Source organism: Podarcis bocagei (assembly GCF_964188305.1).
Source record: "Podarcis bocagei genome assembly, chromosome: 3".
In the NCBI taxonomy this organism is placed as follows: Eukaryota; Metazoa; Chordata; class Lepidosauria; order Squamata; family Lacertidae; genus Podarcis; species Podarcis bocagei.
In genome coordinates this window covers 109,065,484-109,084,078 of record NC_138127.1, presented here as the reverse complement: position 1 = coordinate 109,084,078, position 18,595 = coordinate 109,065,484, and the positions used below count along the sequence as shown (strand labels likewise).

Genomic DNA, 18,595 nt, shown 5'->3' with positions numbered 1-18,595 from the left:
CGTGTCAGAGGCAGCAAACAGCAAACGCCTTGGGTTTTAATAAAAATTGTTTCTTTGACTTTATAGAGGCTTTTGTTCCTTTTACAGCCAGAACGCTGCTCCCCAGATACTACTCCATAGCTTTCCTTTTTAGATCACAGCTCACCCTTCTGTGTTTACAAAGAGGTTTCCCCCTGAAGTTCAGAATCCATAGATCCAGTGCGGGAGGGGGCGTGGGTGGGTGCAGGACCAAATTTAGGGTGGTTCAGGCAGTTTCCCTGCACAGGGTGCTAAGCCAAGGGGGCGCAAAATGCATAATTTGGGGTGCCAAATTTTGGCCTTGCACATGGCACCGTATCATAAAAGGTTACTCAAGTCCGTCCCTGGTAGGTGCAGGGGGGAAAATCCTTCTTAATCTATATCCCCTAATTCCTTGCTATCTATCAGCTCTGCTTGTCTAGACATGAGCAGTTGTGTGTAGATCAACTTAATGTTGATCACATATACTGTATTTAAGCCTAAACAAATAGGTTCATGCCATGAGAAGAATAGGTGGCAGGGGGTTCCTGGATGCTTGACTTGTATATCCTGAGGCTTTTTCTTCACTGTGGAAGGAAATATGAGGGCTGGCGAAAGGAGGCGGCTGTATACAACCTCAGGAGACCATCATAGTTCTGTCGTAGAGTGGAAGACAAAGGAATGCCAGGCTGAGCTCCTGATCAGAACTCTTTTCCCTTCCCCCTTTACAAATTCAAATAGTTACTAGGGTAACGCAGAGGCAACAGTCCTGTTCTAAAGTGCAGGCACCATGTTCATTAGAATAACAAAATGAGACATGAATTCCACCCTGTCACTAATAGTAAGGGAGAATGAATTAAAAATGTAGGAGGAAAGCTCTTTTGCATGGCTCAATCCCATCAGTAGAGACGTATGCTTTTCCTGATTGCAGCTTTTGTAGCTATGCTTCTCGTTGCATGATGTCTGCTTTTACGTCTCTGTTTAAGCTAATAGAAGACTATTCTGTCTTCCTTTCTCTCTACCCCACTCCCAGCCTTGCATGGTTCCCCCCACACACGAGAGAGAAATCATGGGGGTTATGGACCAAGGCTATTTCAGTATAAGCATGTCTGCCATAGTTACAAGGGTTAGCCACATGGCACCTGACTTACAAATGGCCATTCATTTGTCATCTCTGACAAGTAGAATTTCCCCATCCGTGCTAAAAAAGTTTCTGGTTCTTGAAGATTTAATAGCGGGAAGCAGCTCAGTCCAGGGCCTCCATAATGCAGCTCTGTTTAATACAGTGTCTTTGCCAACTCAGGGAGGAATTCAAGGTTGTTTTCTTTCAACAGAAGCATTTCGGCTTGTTCAGTGGAGTGACCTGCCCATCTCGTCCTGCACACTGCTTTGGGTTTTTCCCTGATTCCCCAGAGCCAATTGGGGGGGGGGGCGCATGGGGGAGAGCGCAGGAGTCTGGTTGCGCTAGTAGAAATCCTTGTGCTGGCTGCAGCTAATGGAACTATGTAGTTGAGCCTGGACTATAATTTCCATCACCCCAGCCAGGACTGCTCTCTGGTGCTGTGGCTGATGGGAGTTGTAGTCCGGATCTGTAGAAAGGCTGTTCTAGAGGCTATGTATGAAACTTTCCCTCTTCCAGCTTTGGAGCTGGAATGACATTAAGTGGAAGAGCACTTGCCATCAGTGATTTCGGAGGGGACGTTGTCCCCTCCCCCTCCCCCACACCACCCTTCTCCAAAGGGAGAGAGTGATCAAATGGCTTCCTGGTGCTTGCTTTCATAGGTGACTGCCAACTAAAAATCTGCATACACTAATATCATGTACTCATTTGCATATGTACACTTCCTCTGGGGACACTGGTAACCGTAGCAGTCACTGACAGCATGTGTGTCTCATTACTTTTTATGTCTAGACAGCTTATTGTAATATTGGGGTGCGGGGAACTGACTTATCACATCGTATTTGTATCACACCCTTCCTTCAAGGAGTTCAGGGTGGTATACATAGGCTTATCTCATCACAAACCACTCCTTAAGGAGGTAGGATAGGATTAATGTAGGAGATAGTGACTTGCTCAAGGCCACCCTGTGATTTCCTTGACTGAGTGGGAATTTTAACCTAAGTCTTTCCCAATCTAAACCAAACACACTATTTATCTACTACAGCACTCCAACTATGTATTACTTAGAATCTTAGAGTTGGAAGGGTAGTCTAACCCCCTGCAATACAGGAATCTCAACTAAGGCATCCATGGCAGACGGCCATCCAACCTCTTTTAAAAACATGCTTTATAGCATCTGTTTCTTTATAGTATTGTATCTGGTTTTTATACAGCAAACTGTAGCATAGCAGTGTTAACTTAAACAAGCATGTATTGTTGATTTGGTTTCTTTTTACACCCCTGCTCTCATCTCTTTAATTCATAAGGAATGTGCCATATTTTTCTGCTCCTATCTAAAAATTGAATACTTGGCAGCTTAATGTCTAGGATAGCCTCAGGGTGAATTCAGATTTACTACCTACATTGCACCACCAAGGAAGGGTAGCATCTTAGAAAATACTTTAACATATAAAATGTGGGACAAGAAGCTACAGTTAGAACTGGATATGGAACAACTGATTGGTTCAAAATTGGGAAAGGAGTACGGCAAGGCGATATATTGTCTCCCTGCTTATTTAACTTATATGCAGAATTCATCATGCGAAAGGCTGGGCTGGATGAATCCCAAGCCGGAATTAAGATTGCCGGAAGAAATATCAACAACCTCAGATATGCAGATGACACAACATTGATGGCAGAAAGTGAGGAGGAATTAAATAACCTTTTAATGAGGGTGAAAGAGGAGAGCGCAAAATATGGTCTGAAGCTCAACATTAAAAAAACGAAGATCTTGGCCACTGGTCCCATCACCTCCTGGCAAATAGAAGGGGAAGAAATGGAGGCAGTGGGAGATTTTACTTTCTTGGGCTCCATGATCACTGCAGATGGTGACAGAGTCACGAAATTAAAAGACGCCTGCACCTTGGGAGAAAGGCGATGGCAAACCTAGACAACATCTTTAAAAGCAGAGACATCACCTTGCCAACAAAGGTCCGTATAGTTAAAGCTATGGTTTTCCCAGTAGTGATGTATGGAAGTGAGAGCTGGACCATAAAGAAGGCTGATCGCCGAAGAATTGATGCTTTTGAATTATGGTACTGGAGGAGACTCTTGAGAGTCCCATGGACTGCAAGAAGATCAAACGTATCCATTCTTAAGGAAATCAGCCCTGAGTGCTCACTGGAAGGACAGATCGTGAAGCTGAGGCTTCAATACTTTGGCCACCTCATGAGAAGAGAAGACTCCCTGGAAAAGACCCTGATGTTGGGAAAGATTGAGGGCACAAGAAGAAGGGGACGACAGAGGACAAGATGGTTAGACAGCGTTCTCGAAGCTACAAACATGAGTCTGACCAAACTGCGGGAAGCAGTGGAAGATAGGAGTGCCTGGCATGCGCTGGTCCATGGGGTCACGAAGAGTCGAACATGACTAAACAACAACAATAGAGTTAAATTTCTAGCTGGCTGAACGTGTATGTTTGGAATGGCAGATGAAAGTGATGGATTATATGACATTAGCCGAGATGACTGACAGAATCCGCGACCAGGGAAAGGAGACGGCGGAAGAAGAATGGAAGAAATTTAAAATCTATCTTAAGAACTATTATAAACTTGTTGAATGTTAGAATGTCGAGGTTTTGAGTAAGAAAGGGTTACAGCGATACAAGATTAGACTAAAGGAAAGATTAAGAGGACAGAGGACTGACAGAAATATTTAGAGTTGTTAAAAACTTTTGGACATTGGGATGCAGAAAGGGGAGGTATGGGGGAGTCTGAGAAACATGGTTTACGAAAAAAAGGTTATGAAACTATACGTGTGTGTATGTCTTTTTATATGTTTGTATTGTTTTAAAAATTCTGTAAAATCAATAAAAAAATTTAAAAAAAAAGAACGTGTATGTTTGGCACAACATAGTGGACAGTCTCTGGTGCTTTTGCTATAGAAATAGGTCAGGGATCACCAAAACAGTGCCCATGGGCACCAGTGTACCTACCAGATCTGCCCTGTGAATGGACATTTCTTATTAAACTAGGCCTGTATAATTTGCACTTTGCAAAACAAAATGCGCGGGACGTGGGTGCGCTGTGGGTTAAACCACAGAGCCTAGGACTTGCCAACCAGAAGGTGAGCTCCCGTTGCTTGGTCCCTGCTCCTGCCAACCTAGCAGTTCGAAAGCACCTCCGGCAGGAAGGTAAACGGCGTTTCCGTGCACTGCTCTGGTTCGCCAGAAGCGGCTTAGTCATGCTGGCCACATGACCTGGAAGCTGTATGCCGGCTCCCTCAGCCAATAAAGCGAGATGAGCACTGCAACCACAGAGTTGGTCACGACTGGACCTAATGGTCAGGGGTCCCTTTACCTTTACCTTTAAACAAAATGCAGCTCATCAGGCATGTCTGGTGGCCATCAGGGGCTTGATAAATTCAAAGGGCTACTAATGTGTGGGATGAGGATGTGGTTTCAAGCAATTGTCTGGTGGGCTTATTCAGCTCAGTGGCCCATGATTTGTGTGGTGACCTCTGAAGGTGCAAGTCCACCAAGCAAAGGGAAAGTGCGTTACGATGGCATTGAGCAAATATTTGTGTTGGCATTTCGTGCAGTCTGTTGCCAGAATTATCTGTCATATTTGATCTGTTCCTCCCCACCCTGAAAAAGCTGGGCAGAGATTATGAGATCTTAGATTATGATAACCACCCAGGCTGTTTCACAAGACGGAATCTGAAATGGTGGCTTGGAGCTATTTAATTTTGTTTTCTCTTCACAGCCATTCCACCCAATGGTGAACCTTGAATGCTCCCGGGACTTTCGGCCATTCCTGTGTGCTCTCTATGCTCCTGTTTGCATGGAGTATGGCAGAGTCTCCCTCCCGTGTCGCAGAATTTGCCAGCGAGCCTACAGTGAGTGTTCAAAACTCATGGAGATGTTTGGTGTGTCCTGGTCAGAGGACATGGAGTGCAGCAGGTGAGAAATCCTCTGGATTTGTGTCTGTTTTTAAACAGCCACCTACAGATTTTAACACGTTCCAGGAATTATAAAATTACTGTTTTTCAGCCTTAGTGCTGTACGCCCTTCCCTCCCTTTTCTGGACACTAAACCAACTAAGTGACCCACAGTAACTCTCCTGCTTTGACTGGGTTCCTACCCAGCAGGCAGAGGCTACTACATTTCAGAGTCTCGTCAAACACTTGAAAATTCCTGTTCCAATCTTCCTTTTCATTTTTTTCTCCCTACAAGCCAACTTGCCCCTTTCAGACAAAAAGGTGACGGCATGGTGAATGACAAAACAATTGTTCAGTCTTCAAACCAGCTGAGCATGTTCCCTACTTTAATTGAGTAATCTCAAATCTTTTTTTGCTTTCGTTCAAAAGGAGAATATGCCAAGTGAAGGTGTCATGGCACATAAAGAACACAAACAATGCATACACAGGGCAGCTGAGACAGACCAGAAAGGCTTTACTAGCTTAATAAAGGCATTAGAGTGAGAATAATCACTCTGGCCACAAGGACAACTTGGCTTCTTGTGTTATTTTTGCATCTCTCCTTTTTCTCTTTCCTCATTTGGCTAAGCTACAAGAAAAGGCTCATAGTTTATGTTCAAAAAGTCAAGAAAGCTGGTCATAATCTACAGGAGACCAGACAACCAATGTTCTGTTCTGCTTTGCAGTGAACTTGAGTCATCTTTTGTTGTTTGCCCTAAGCTTGGCTCCAGAGAGAGACCTCCTCAGTCATAAAGCCATAGAGACATAAAGCCTCTCAGTCCATTCTGCCCACTTCTCTTCAAGTCCAGCATGAAGTTTTACTGTCCATCTGCTGTCCTACACTCTTCCTCTTGTTCACATGCAGGCCGTCCAGTGGGCAAAGTGCTGGTCTAAGGCCTGGGAAACCTGATGGAGACCATCTAATAGATAGGAGAGGAGTCAGAGGGTTGAAGGTCATATGTATTGGTAAAAACAGTGAAGTGTGCTAAATAAAAGTTGGCCAAAGTGACTGATTTGATTTATTTTAATTAACAAAATGTGTATACTGCTTAATTTTAAATAAGACCTCTAAGCAGTTTGCCAAGAATACAAACATTAACATGATCAATAGAAATCAAAGTTTAAAAACAAGTTTAAAAGCGATGTCCAAGAATCCCAGACTACAGTGTCAGGATGTTACTTTGATTCTTAGGTATACAGCCTGTCTCAAAACCTTGAGGCGACAAAATCTCCTCCTCTCCATTCATAATAATAATAATTTATTATTTGTACCCCGCCCATCTGGCTGGGCTTCCCCAGCCACTCTGGGCGGCTTCCAAAAAATATATATTAAAATACTCTAATACAGCATTTTCTTTCTCCTCCAAGGCTATTCTGGTTTAGGGCCAAGGAAGCCGCATGATTATTTTGTTGACATTAGTAAAATGTGTGTGTCCAACAGCAGCTTCTCCTTTCTTGCCATTCTAGGTTCCCGGATTGTGACGAGCCTTACCCTCGCCTTGTCGATCTCAATGTAGTTGGGGAAGTGACGGAAGAAGCACCAGTGGCAGTGCAAAGAGATTACGGCTTCTGGTGCCCCCGAGAGTTGAAAATCGACCCGGATCTGGGCTACACGTTCCTGCGGGTACGGGACTGTTCCCCTCCTTGCCCGAATATGTATTTCAGGCACGAAGAGCTCTCTTTCGCACGATACTTCATTGGTGTGATCTCCATTGTCTGCCTTTCGGCCACCTTGTTTACTTTCTTGACTTTCTTGATTGACGTCACGAGGTTTCGCTACCCAGAAAGGCCCATCATCTTTTATGCCGTCTGTTACATGATGGTATCGCTCATTTTCTTCATTGGCTTTCTGCTAGAGGACCGGGTGGCCTGCAATGCCTCCAGCCCCACCACGTACAAGGCTTCCACGGTGACTCAGGGCTCCCACAACAAAGCGTGCACGATGCTTTTCATGGTGCTCTATTTCTTTACCATGGCTGGGAGCGTCTGGTGGGTGATCCTTACCATTACTTGGTTCCTGGCAGCTGTGCCAAAGTGGGGCAGCGAAGCCATTGAGAAGAAAGCCCTCCTCTTCCACGCCAGTGCGTGGGGCATCCCAGGGACCCTCACCATCATCCTCCTAGCGATGAACAAAATCGAAGGCGACAACATCAGCGGCGTGTGCTTTGTTGGCCTCTATGATGTGGATGCCTTGAGGTACTTTGTCCTTGCTCCCCTCTGCCTGTATGTGGTGGTTGGGGTCTCTCTGCTACTCGCCGGCATCATCTCTTTAAATCGGGTTCGTATTGAAATTCCTCTAGAGAAGGAGAACCAGGACAAGCTGGTGAAATTCATGATCCGGATCGGTGTCTTCAGCGTCCTCTACCTCGTGCCACTCTTGGTTGTGATTGGCTGCTATTTTTATGAGCAAGCTTACCGAGGTGTGTGGGAGACGACGTGGATACAGGAACGGTGCAAAGAGTATCACATACCCTGCCCTTATCAGGTGAGCAAGCATCTTTCTCTCTGCAAGGTATTTGCACATGGTCCACTCCCATTTATTCCCAGGTTTATAAACCTGGCGTCGCTCTCCTACTTCCTTGTAGGAACATGCTGCAAGTACATAATCATATAGACAACTGGAAAGTATGAGTTAGGGAAGAATGCTGGTGGAAAAATGAAATGAAATAGGAACAGGAGTTGGAACCATCAGAACCTTTTTACTGGTGGATTATTTTTGTCCATGATGGTAGGAAGGCCAGCTGTTTAGGAACTGAAGGTTTATAATATACAAAGCACATAAAACTGAGTAAGATAACCAAGACAATCCCTGCCTTACAGGCTTACAGTCTAAGGATGACATGGCACAGAAGAGAAAAGGGAGCAAGCTTGCATGAGGGATAGTTTTAGAAAGAACAGATACAGCCCGTTGGAAAGAGGCCATCTCTCTTCTAGGTTTTCAGGGGAATTTTGGTTAATAAATAGACTTTTGAGGTTGGATGGAGGTGACACATGGCTTTTTCCTTGCCAAAGTCAACAACAGGCTTATAAAGGCAATAGGAGGACAGGAGAAATTGGGTTGGTGGTTGGGTGAGATAAATAAGGCAGGCAAGTTTGCAGTCACTCCTATTTCTGTTGCCAAAAGCACAAGGGAACAACAAGGCAGTCCCTCCTCTTTCACCCCAAGGCAGCCCCCAAGTCCTCACTGCTAATATTACAACTGCCATAAAGCAGGTGAGCTCACAGACACACACCATCACCATCCAAAACTACCTACTCCATAACAGGGCACAAAATCGAAGGGCCAACTGGCCCGGCATTCCTTCTTCTGCCTCCATCACCAACACAAAGCAGACAAGCACCTTAGAAATCCAACCTCCATTGCCCTGATGAAGCCAACTGGCCCATTTTGTTCATTAATATTGCTGTGCTTGAATGATGGGGTTTTTGTTAAGCAAGTAGGGCTGAAATATAAGAGATTCTCAAGTGTTTCAGCAGTTGTGGTTGGCATAATGCAGCGGGCTTCACATACACACTCTTGCAATTTCACCTGTCCCTGGGTCTTTGCTGCTTTCTTCCTCCCGTAACTTGTTCTAGCACAACGAGATTAAAATCTTTCTCATTACTGTGACATATACCTGTACCAGCAAATATCACATTTCTTTCAGTAATATTAAGGGTGGGTGTGATTAACGTGCATAGCTGTGTAACAATATGCAGAATGGCTGCTTCCCAACTGCTCAGAGTTGAGAATTTAATCAGTAAGCTTATCTTGAAAAGAACAGATTAATTATGTTTATTGGGCTACTGAAAGCTTAATGAGGAGAACATAAAATTCACAATGCTGCTTGATAGTTAAAAGGGGGTGTGTATGAAGGAAAAGTGTAAATCTGCCAACTGCTATTTTGATATGAGAATGGAAGATACGCCATTTTCTAGTGACAGGCTTTATGCCTTTTGCAACCTATGCTTAAGATGCTTGCAAAGGCTCCACAGTTTTAACATCCATGTACAACCTTCCAGGAACTCTAACCCAATCAGAGGTGCTTGGACCCCCGTGTTGCATGCCTGTTGCATCCTCCTCACGCATGGGCTGGAAGGGCGAACATGAGGACGACACAGCTGTGCAGGCATGCACCCTTCTAATCAGCCTTTTGCATCCTCCTGACGCCCTGCCATCCCCACGCGGCTTTGCCAGGCTGGGATCAGACTCACAAAGCAGCGTGGGACTAGCAGGGGTGGCATGAGGAGCAAAATGCATCCTCGAAAAAACTGTGCCTGAGCCAACAGCCCCCCTCTCCCCACCCACACTACACCTCTGCTAAGATCTCGTGTAGTGGGAGTGAGCCGGTTGGGTTGGACTTTAGGACCCGCCAGCAGAGAAGGCAGGAGAAACATCTTAGGAAGGAGGCAGAGCTCCCAGCATTCCTCGGTCTGTCCTGCCTTCACAGCAAGCAGCACACATCTTCCTTCAGCTCCAGTGTTTGTCACTGGAGGTCTGTTGCCCTGCCAGCTTTCCCCCTCGCTTCTGCAGCTTCTACCCATGAACCGTGTACACACTTTGGTTGTAGCGCCAAAGGTTGTTGGCAGACTCCTTTCCGTCTGTGGAGTTTCTCCAGCAGGAGCTGGTGCCGTGCATTTCTGCTTCCCAGCTTAGTCGAGATGGGAGCAGATCAGTTATCTGTCTTTCAAATCACCACAACCCTGTTTTATTTTTGGAGTTCTGTTCCAAGGAAAGTGCTCTTCTGCTCCCCAGGTAGCCGCAGGCCTAACTCTGAGCAGTGACTGGAAGTAATTTGTTATATAAAGGGAGCAAGAGTGTGCTAGCTCTTAATTGCAGCTGGCAGTTCTCCAGAGTCAAACCTAATCTATGTGAGCAAACGGCAGGAAAGGAAAGATGTGCACAGCTCTTAGTTTTGTCCAAAGTGTGATGACGTTGGGCCTGTCCACCGCCAGACCAGGAGTGAGATGCCACCTCCTCCAAGCTGTGAACAGCTGGTTGAGGATCCTGCAGCTATTTGGAGCTTGAGGATCTTGCAGCTATTTGAAATCTCATTCCAGAGAGAAATTCACAAGTGTTCAGATAATCGGAGGATCTCCCAGTTTGGATTCTTTACTTCACCTTGTGATGAGAGGGACAGAGAACAGGCAGTGCTGACTGTGCGAGCCAAAGACCCACACCTGGTCTCTCCTTGAGGGTAGTCCCAGGGGTGAAATGTTGAAAGAGGTTTGGGCTGTTCTTAGCTTTCCCTCAGGAGTGAAATTGCCCAGACCAGAAGCTACTTGCCATCTGGTCTAGTCAGATACGCTATCTGAATTATAGCTTTGAGACTAGCAGAAGCAGCTGCTGTTTGGAATTGGGAAGATCTTGAATTCTCAACACCCTGTCCTAGTTGTTCTTTGCCCTGTGCACAGTATCAATTAAGGGAGTACAGGGCACAGACTGAGACTGCAGCTCCATGAGCATTTTTTCCCCCCAGCTTTGTGTCGCTTCCTGTCAAGTGGGATCAACTGCCACTTCATTGTCCAGCCACCGCTTGGCATCTCTCATAATACGTTTTCCTGCCTCAGAGCCATAACAGAAGCTGATGGCATTTGACAGGCACTATAAATGCCTCCAGATTCAGCTGCTCTGAAAGTGTCCTGGGTGGCATTTGCAGGGGCTTCAGCTCCACTCTGTTTCAAGAATAGGATTGATACTTGTTGAGAAACAGCCAGCATTGCAGAAGCAGAAGAGCAGTGCTTCGTAAGTTAGCTTTCAGTGAGTGTATGCAGGCAGTCCTTTCTGAATCTGCAATGGAACAACTGCTTTCTCGACCCTATTGTGCTATCAGCCCCAATCAGCTATGGTAGCTTTATAGCTCTACAAATTAATGGAGTAGATGTGTGAGCCCCATTGCAAGAGCAGAAAAGGACTTTTCACTTGTGCCTCGCAGTGCCAAGCTAGAGATGATGCTAAACATGCTTTGCTGTTGTTTAGTCATTTAGTCATGTCTGACTCTTCGTGACCCCATGGACCAGAGCGCACCAGGCACTCCTGTCTTCCACTGCCTCCCACAATTTGGTCAAATTCATATTAGTAGCTTCAAGAACACTGTCCAACCATCTCGTCCTCTGTCGCCAGGTAGTGTGGTTGCTGACCTTGAGCCAGACATCCTGGAGAGTGAAGTCAAATGGGCCTTAGAAATCACTGCTAATAACAAGACCAGTGGAAGTGATGACATTCCAGCTGAACTATTTAAAATTTTAAAAGATGATGCTATTAAGGTGCTACACTCAATATGGCAGCAAGCTTGGAAAACTTAGCAGTGGACAGAGGATTGGAGAAGATCAGTCTACATCCCAATCCCAAAGAAGGGCAGTGCCAAAGAATGCTCCAACTACGGCACAATTGCACTCATTTCACACACTAGCAAGGGTATGCTCAAAATGCAGCTACTGCCAAAAGCAGCACCCCAACATTTTGTTCTCCCATAATCCTAGCAGAGTTTACAGACCTTGTGGTGTTTGTCCTTTCCCTGCCCCTTGCCAGCCATTAGCCCATGGAAGATTGCAAAATCAGGGTGCTTACAAATTACACCGCATACTATGGAGGAGGATCTGGATGGTTTTCATTGCCATCTTCACAGTTTGCATGCACTCTGCCCTGGCTCATAGCTCAATGTGTGATTGAGCCTGATTCTCCACAACTCATTACACGTGTGTTTATAAAATTTCATATATGCAAGTAAGAGACAGTTGCTGTCTTGGGGCTGTTAATATGAGACTGTGACTCTCCGCATTTAGTGAGGACTTTCACAGCATTTCCACCAAATAGTTGGTCAGCTAAGGAGCTATCTTGTGGTGCTCACATGTCAGAGTGCTTTCCCCCCGCAGTCTTGTGAATTCAGTCCCTGGCAAGTGATAGCATTGCCGTTATGATCCATACGTACTTCAGCTAAACAGAGCGGGAGTTAATTCCATGTGAATACTTCACACGCTTCTCCAGAAAAATCTATTGAAATCATTTGTTTGGGTGTGATTTGTGGCTATTTTCCTTGCCAATGTTGCCTCTCTGTTTTAATGGTTATGCACTGACATGTTCTCTGGCTTTGGAAATACTTCAGGTACATGAGGAATTGAAATTGGAGTTTGGAGTGAAATGATTTTCTGTGTGACTGAAATACTTCAGATAAATTGCCTTGATCTATCTGGATTCTGTGGGCCCATTCTGTAGATGGGAAATGGAGGGACTGGACTGATCTTTGTTTTCTGCTAGTGAGTTAGAGAGATGGAGCTGTGGATCTGCAGCAGTGTCTCATGTATGACCTTGTCTGCTCCTTCCAGGTCACGCAGATGAGTCGTCCAGACTTGATCCTCTTTCTGATGAAGTATCTGATGGCTCTGGTGGTTGGGATTCCATCTGTCTTCTGGGTTGGAAGTAAAAAGACCTGCTTTGAATGGGCCAGCTTCTTCCATGGGCGCAAGAAAAAAGAGTGAGTTGTGATACATAAAAGGTGGCATGGAACAGGTTCAACTCAGGAACACTCAGATTTTACTCAAAGCGGTTCTTAAGCAAGAGGCAGATTTTCTTCCCTCATTTTTTCCTGCTTGCCTTTTTTTCAAGCTTTCTTTGACAGGGGTAAAAACAACAACTCCAAACTGTTGTTTTCATTTCATTTCAATTTCTCAAAGGAGAATATGGAAAGAGTAGATTAGGCAATCTCTACGCCACCTCCCACAAACAAACTCTTTTCCCCAAATATACATGGCAATGGGGGGAGCAAAGTCCCCAACCACTCTAGATCTCTCTCACTCCCCCACCCCACGCAGCCTTCTGCATGCCAGAAAGAGGGAGGGAAGGGCCTGCTGGGTAGCAGGGAAGAGACTTTGCTTCCACCATTGCTCCTGTCTTGCTGCTGGGGCAGAATGAGGCCACCAAATTGCTGACAGGTTCAATCTTCATCTGAGACCCTTCACATTTCTTCATCCCTCTTGACAAAGGCCATCCGTTAGGCCAGCCAACACGAAGTCTGTGCCAAACTGTGCTGAACCTGGATTGAAATGGACCCAGATAATCTGCTTAATTTAGCCGTGCTTCTTGTTGAGCCGCCGCCACCTTCTCAAGCATTCTGCCCCCAAAGGGGATATTGGCAACTGGGCGATAGTTGTTAGTAGTTGCTGGGTCCAAAAAAAAAGGCTTGTTAAGGATAAGCCACTGTTCCTTCAAGGCAGACAGCACCACTGCCTCACCTTAGTCAGGGGTGCAGAATCGGATGTGGCCAGCAGGCTTCTTTACCTCTGAGGGAGGCGTCTTACAAGGCCACTGTCTATAGAATCAGATCAGCTACACTGACTGGGAGTGGCTCTCCAGCATTTCGCAGATGGGTCATTCGTTCCCAGCTTTAGCTTGAATTGCCAAGGATTGAACCTGGAACCTTCTGTGCTCTGATACTGAGCTGTGGCCCAGCCATACTGTCTTAACCTATGCAGCATAAACGCTGAAGGTGAGACACGCTGAGAGGAGTCACCAGTGGGAAGAGGGCTGTTGCACTGAGGCCCTTCTTCTACAGCAGCGGTTCTCAACCTGTGGGTCCCCAGATGTTGTTGGACTATGACTCCCATCATTCCTGAGTTATGGCCTTGCTAGCTATGGGTGATGGGAATTGTAGTTCAACAACATCTGGGGACCCACAGGTTGAGAAAGGCTGTTCTACAGGTTTCTCAGAGGCTTCTGGCTGACAATTTTTTTAAAAAGGATGCAGGATTAGGTGGCCTGGTCCCTTCGGCCTGGTCCAGCAGCGGGACTCTGCAGCTACTAGTAAAAAATGATTCTTGCCCTCCTCCAAAAATTATTGCTGGCTTGTATTTCTACAACAGTGAACACCATTTCTAGGTCTGAATGATCCAGATACAGTAAGAACAGACCCCTCCCATTCGCATTGGGTATTCAGTAGATTTTTTCGCCACCTAACCTCTGCATGCTCTTGCCTATTGCCACCTGCCTCTCTGGAGTCAAACTGACCGGGCTTTACTGTTGTAAACAGGGTTGTGAACGAGAGCCGGCAAGTGCTTCAGGAGCCTGATTTTGCTCAATCGCTCTTGAGAGACCCCAACACACCCATAATCCGTAAGTCCAGAGGCACCTCCACCCAAGGGACATCCACCCACGCTTCCTCTACCCAGCTGGCTATGATGGACGACCAGCGAAGCAAAGCAGGCAGCGTCCATAGCAAAGTCAGTAGCTACCACGGCAGCTTGCATAGGTCACGGGATGGCAGGTGAGGAGACTGAAATGGCTGTGTAAACGCAACACACCTAAGCAGAGAACACGTCGCCTTTCAAACGGGGGGTTGCTGGATGAATTTGTGGGAGCTGATAGCCTTTCCCCCACCCCTTAGTGGTCTGTTTCAAGTTCTGTCAATAGAGGTGTGAGCTCTTTTTTCTCTCCCACACTGTCCACATAGAAAACAGCATTAAATGGAGTTAGATCCTGGCCATTCTTGCCTTCCCGGGCTGGCAGCAGTTCTCTAGGGTTTCAGAGTGGGTTTTCTCCTGACCATTGAATCACAGAGCTGGAAGGGAACACACACACCCCGGGTCATAAGCATAGCTGTCAACTTTTTCCTTTGTTTAATAATAATAATAATAATAATAATAATAATAATAATAATAATAATAATAATTTTTATTTATACCCCGCCCTCCCCAGCCAAGGCCGGGCTCAGGGCGGTTAACAAGCAATAATAAAAACAAGTTGAATGAATACAACTTAAAAACAAGATTAAAACACAATTAAAATATTGAAACATTAAAATATTAAAATGCAGCCTCATCACAGGAGGAGAAAGGGAAAAGGAAAAAGAAAGAGAGAGAGGGAATCAAATTGGCTCCAAGCCAAAGGCCAGGCGGAACAGCTCTGTCTTACAGGCCCTGCGGAAAGAAATCAGATCCTGCAGGGCCCTGGTCTCATGAGGCAGAGCGTTCCACCAGGCGGGAGCCACCACTGAAAAGGCCCTGGCTCTGGTTGAGGCTAATCTGACTTCCTTAGGGCCCAGGACCTCTAGGGTATTGCTGTTTATGGACCTTGAGGCTCTCTGTGGGGTGGTCCCATAGGTACGAGGGTCCCAGGCTGTGAAGGATTTTTTTTTAAGGGAAATTCCCTTATTCCGAATAGGATTCCTCGCAAGAAAAGGGAAAAGTTGACAGCTATGCATATGGTCTAGCCCCCTGCAATGCAGGAATCACAGCTAAAGAATCCCTGACAGATGAGTATCCGACCTCTGTTTAAAAACTTGTAACAAAGAAAAGCCGGCCTTTGTCTAAATTCTCAGACCTAGGGAGTGAGACCGAGCTCTGCTGAATCTGATCTGTGTTATGCATTGTGTGGGAGTTCCTGCAGCTCTCTGAATGGGAAACCCATTCTTGTCTGCGTTACTGAAACCGATGAGTCTTTATGAATTAGGTATACCCCCTGCAGTTACCGCGGGATTGAAGATCGACTACCTCACGGCAGCATGTCCCGACTGACGGACCACTCCAGGCACAGCAGTTCCCACCGGCTCAACGACCAGTCGCGTCACAGCAGCACCAGGGACCTCAGCGGCAATCCGGCGACCCACATCACGCACGGCACCAGCATGAACCGGGTGATCGAAGAGGACGGTACTAGCGCTTGAGCTTGTTCCATGAGCAGTGCTCGTTCCATTTCAGTTCAACAGAACTCAGTGTTAGCCCTTTCTCTTAGGTGCTAAGCTTGCCCCGGTGGAACCTAACCAGCTGCTGCCTTTCCCCCCTAGCCAGCAATTTCTCAGAAGCATTTTCTCCCAGCAAAGGTATGCTGCTCAATCAAGTCTACAAGCTAAACGGTTTCTGGTACTTGACTCCTCGATACAAACTTTATTTATTATGCTTGACAACTGGAATTTCTTAGCGCTGTTTTCTAATTGTCCGTATGCTTCTCTAAGAGATGTCTACTATGAAGATCCTGTGGAAGGGGGACAAAAAAAAACCCAGGCAGAAGACTGGCTTTTTGTTTGGAAAAAAAATTCCACCCCTGCAATCTTTTTGTTGCTGTCTCTGATTAGATAATAAACTGGTTAGCTGTTCTCATGCAGCGCAGAGGGTGGGCTGCATGTTTTTAAAAAACTGCACAAAGGACATCTGTAGGGGATCAGCAGGAGATTTTAAGCGGTTACACTGGAAATGCAGCAGAAGGATAATGAGCAGAGAAGGCTCTGCTGAAGGATGTCTGCTCTTAACTGAAATTGCTAGTCTCTGGGAGGGAGGGAGGGAGAGAGGGAGGGTGGGTATGAACAAATGGTACTTAGCTTCTTGTATCGTCTGTGCTTTTGTAGAAAATGTTCCAATTTCCTACTTGTTTACAGTTTTTACGCAGGGAAGAAGGGAAGTGGGCGATAGTTCCCAAACTGTATCCGTCGCCTCTCAAGCCCAACATGGATGCGAGAGGGAAATGGATTTTGACAATTTAGCTACCTTTTGTTCTCCTGATGAATATTGTGTAAATACCCCCATCCCTGACCCCTTTCAGCCTCAGTGCCTTGAACAGCTCCTGCTGTATCTAGGGCATTCTATGGGGGGGTTAATGACCTCTATTAAGACATAATGGGAACTGGGGTGCTGTTTGAGAAGGGAAGGGCAAGTGGACTCATTCATACACTTGCTAAACTGTTGGCTTGTTTAATGAAGTGTGTTTTGGCCAAGGCCTGAGAACAGTCATTAAAGAGAGAAAAGTTTGAATTTGCTCGTTGCTTCGCAAGCCAGGCTCAAGACAGGGAAGAGGATGACATGCAGAGCAAATGAGGCTTTTTCCACCCGGTTCCTTAAATCAGGTTCAGAATAGGGCTGAGGGAATTCTTTGTGGAGTGCGCTTAGCTTCCTTTTGCAAATGTTGTTGTTCGGATAACTTTGACGGTGCAGGTGCTGAAGGCAGGCACATATGAACCATGCATTTAGTTCAGGGGTAGCTGGCGACAGCCTAAGCACTTCTGAGTCGGGACTTCCATGTGGGTTATTTGAGGGAGGGGGACCTTAGTCCATACAGCTGTGGCCACGGTGACCTTCCTGGATTCAAGACGCCACCAGTGCACCGAAGACTCTGACGTGAGAAACAGATCGCAGGGGCTGAGATCCCCAAACCTGCACTTCCCTGCAGCCAAGGGGACCTGGGGCTTGTGCTTCCTGCTAGAAGCAGCCCTCCTGCAGGGCATGCCAAACAGCTCTGGAAAATAAGGGAACTTTCTCACAGCAATTTGGGATACAGCAAGGGGGGCTGCTGTTAAGGGGCAAAGGTCCTCAATCCTGTGGGTGAACCTCAAGTGGCATTTTGAATCCCAGCCCAAATGTGAAGCTGGCCGCAACTCCCCCCCTCCCCCACTTTATTTGAAAAACTCAAGATTCAAGGGGCAGCTTAAGGTTCCCAACCTTTGGGTCTGCGCTTTCAAAACAGGGATATCCGATTAAGATTGCCATCTTAAACATACAAGCTAGTAAATCTCATTGGACAGAGTGGGCCTTGCTTCTGAGTGAATGTACATGGGGTCTGGTTTTAAGTATGACTTGTCCACCAGCTTTGGCCATGTACTTGTGCACTCCTGTGAATGATATGCAAATGAGTAATTCATATATGCAAATTAACAGTCCTTGCTGAAAACGTTGCCCACACTGCTTTTGGGAAGTAGACTTGATTTTTCTAAGGCAGCTATTGGCAAGTGTTTGAATTGTTGCCACAAGGAAGCACTGGCTTGTGTTCGAACCTACCTCACCTATTGCTCTGTAACACTATTGCTGGGAAATGTACAGTTGCTTTCTCTTAATATGCTTCACCCATCTGATCTGTTTCTGCTATATGATGTGCAGGAAACATGCCAAACACCTCCATCTGATGCTAGTGCTTAAGGATTGTGACAAAGCATTGTTTCGTTTTTATAGAATTTGTGGTTCCTAACATTTGATAGTATTGCAAGAAAGCGGGCGTGGGTGGAAGGTGAGGGGACCTCACTCCCCGCAGCGACTCCACACGAGGAGGGGAAAACCTTGGAGAACCTGGGATTTAAATGCTACTCCGTAAGAAACCACCCCACGGCTACCTTTGGAAAATCTGGAATTGCTTGAGCTTCTCATTTCCTCAAATGAAAAGGGTAGCCCAGCTAAGGCTAGATGCTGGGCGACCTGGCAAACAGCAGCAGGCGCAAGTTTTATCTGATGCAATGAGACTTCTTTGCTGCTCCCTTTCTCCTCCTCTCCAAATCAAATACTAGTTTTCTCATCTCCTCCCCTCCCCCCCCCCGTCATTTTTCTACTAATAGTTTAACCTATTTCAACAAAATAAGTTGCTAATCCAGTATCTTTCAAAAAAGAAATGCATACTCTGGTGAGCATGGAGGTAGAAAATGTGATGTTACAAGCCCCTAACCCATGGGTAGGCAAACTAAGGCCCGGGGGCTGGATCCAGCCCAATCGCCTTCTAAATCTGGCCCCCAGACAGTCTAGGAATCAGCGTGTTTTTACATGAGATAGATAGATAGATAAACTTTATTCGCA

At 46.1% G+C, this 18,595-nt stretch overlaps 1 protein-coding gene across 5 annotated transcripts in view; it reads left to right on the top strand.

Annotated features, from left to right (window-relative positions):
* Positions 1–18,295, top strand: part of FZD3 (frizzled class receptor 3) — a 37,244-nt gene extending 18,949 nt beyond the window's left edge. For 3 of the 5 annotated variants that reach the window (XM_081188591.1, XM_081188592.1, XM_081188593.1), the window contains 5 exons: positions 4,861–5,057; positions 6,542–7,559; positions 12,380–12,528; positions 14,080–14,313; positions 15,498–18,295. In XM_081188591.1, coding sequence (XP_081044717.1) covers positions 4,861–5,057; positions 6,542–7,559; positions 12,380–12,528; positions 14,080–14,313; positions 15,498–15,711 — 1,812 coding nt within the window. In that variant the 3' untranslated portion in view covers positions 15,712–18,295. Of the gene's footprint in view, positions 1–4,860; positions 5,058–6,541; positions 7,560–12,379; positions 12,529–14,079; positions 14,314–15,497 lie in introns of those variants that run through there. The other 2 variants (XM_081188594.1, XM_081188595.1) reach the window with 2 other exon arrangements.
* The last annotated feature ends 300 nt before the right edge of the window (positions 18,296–18,595 follow it).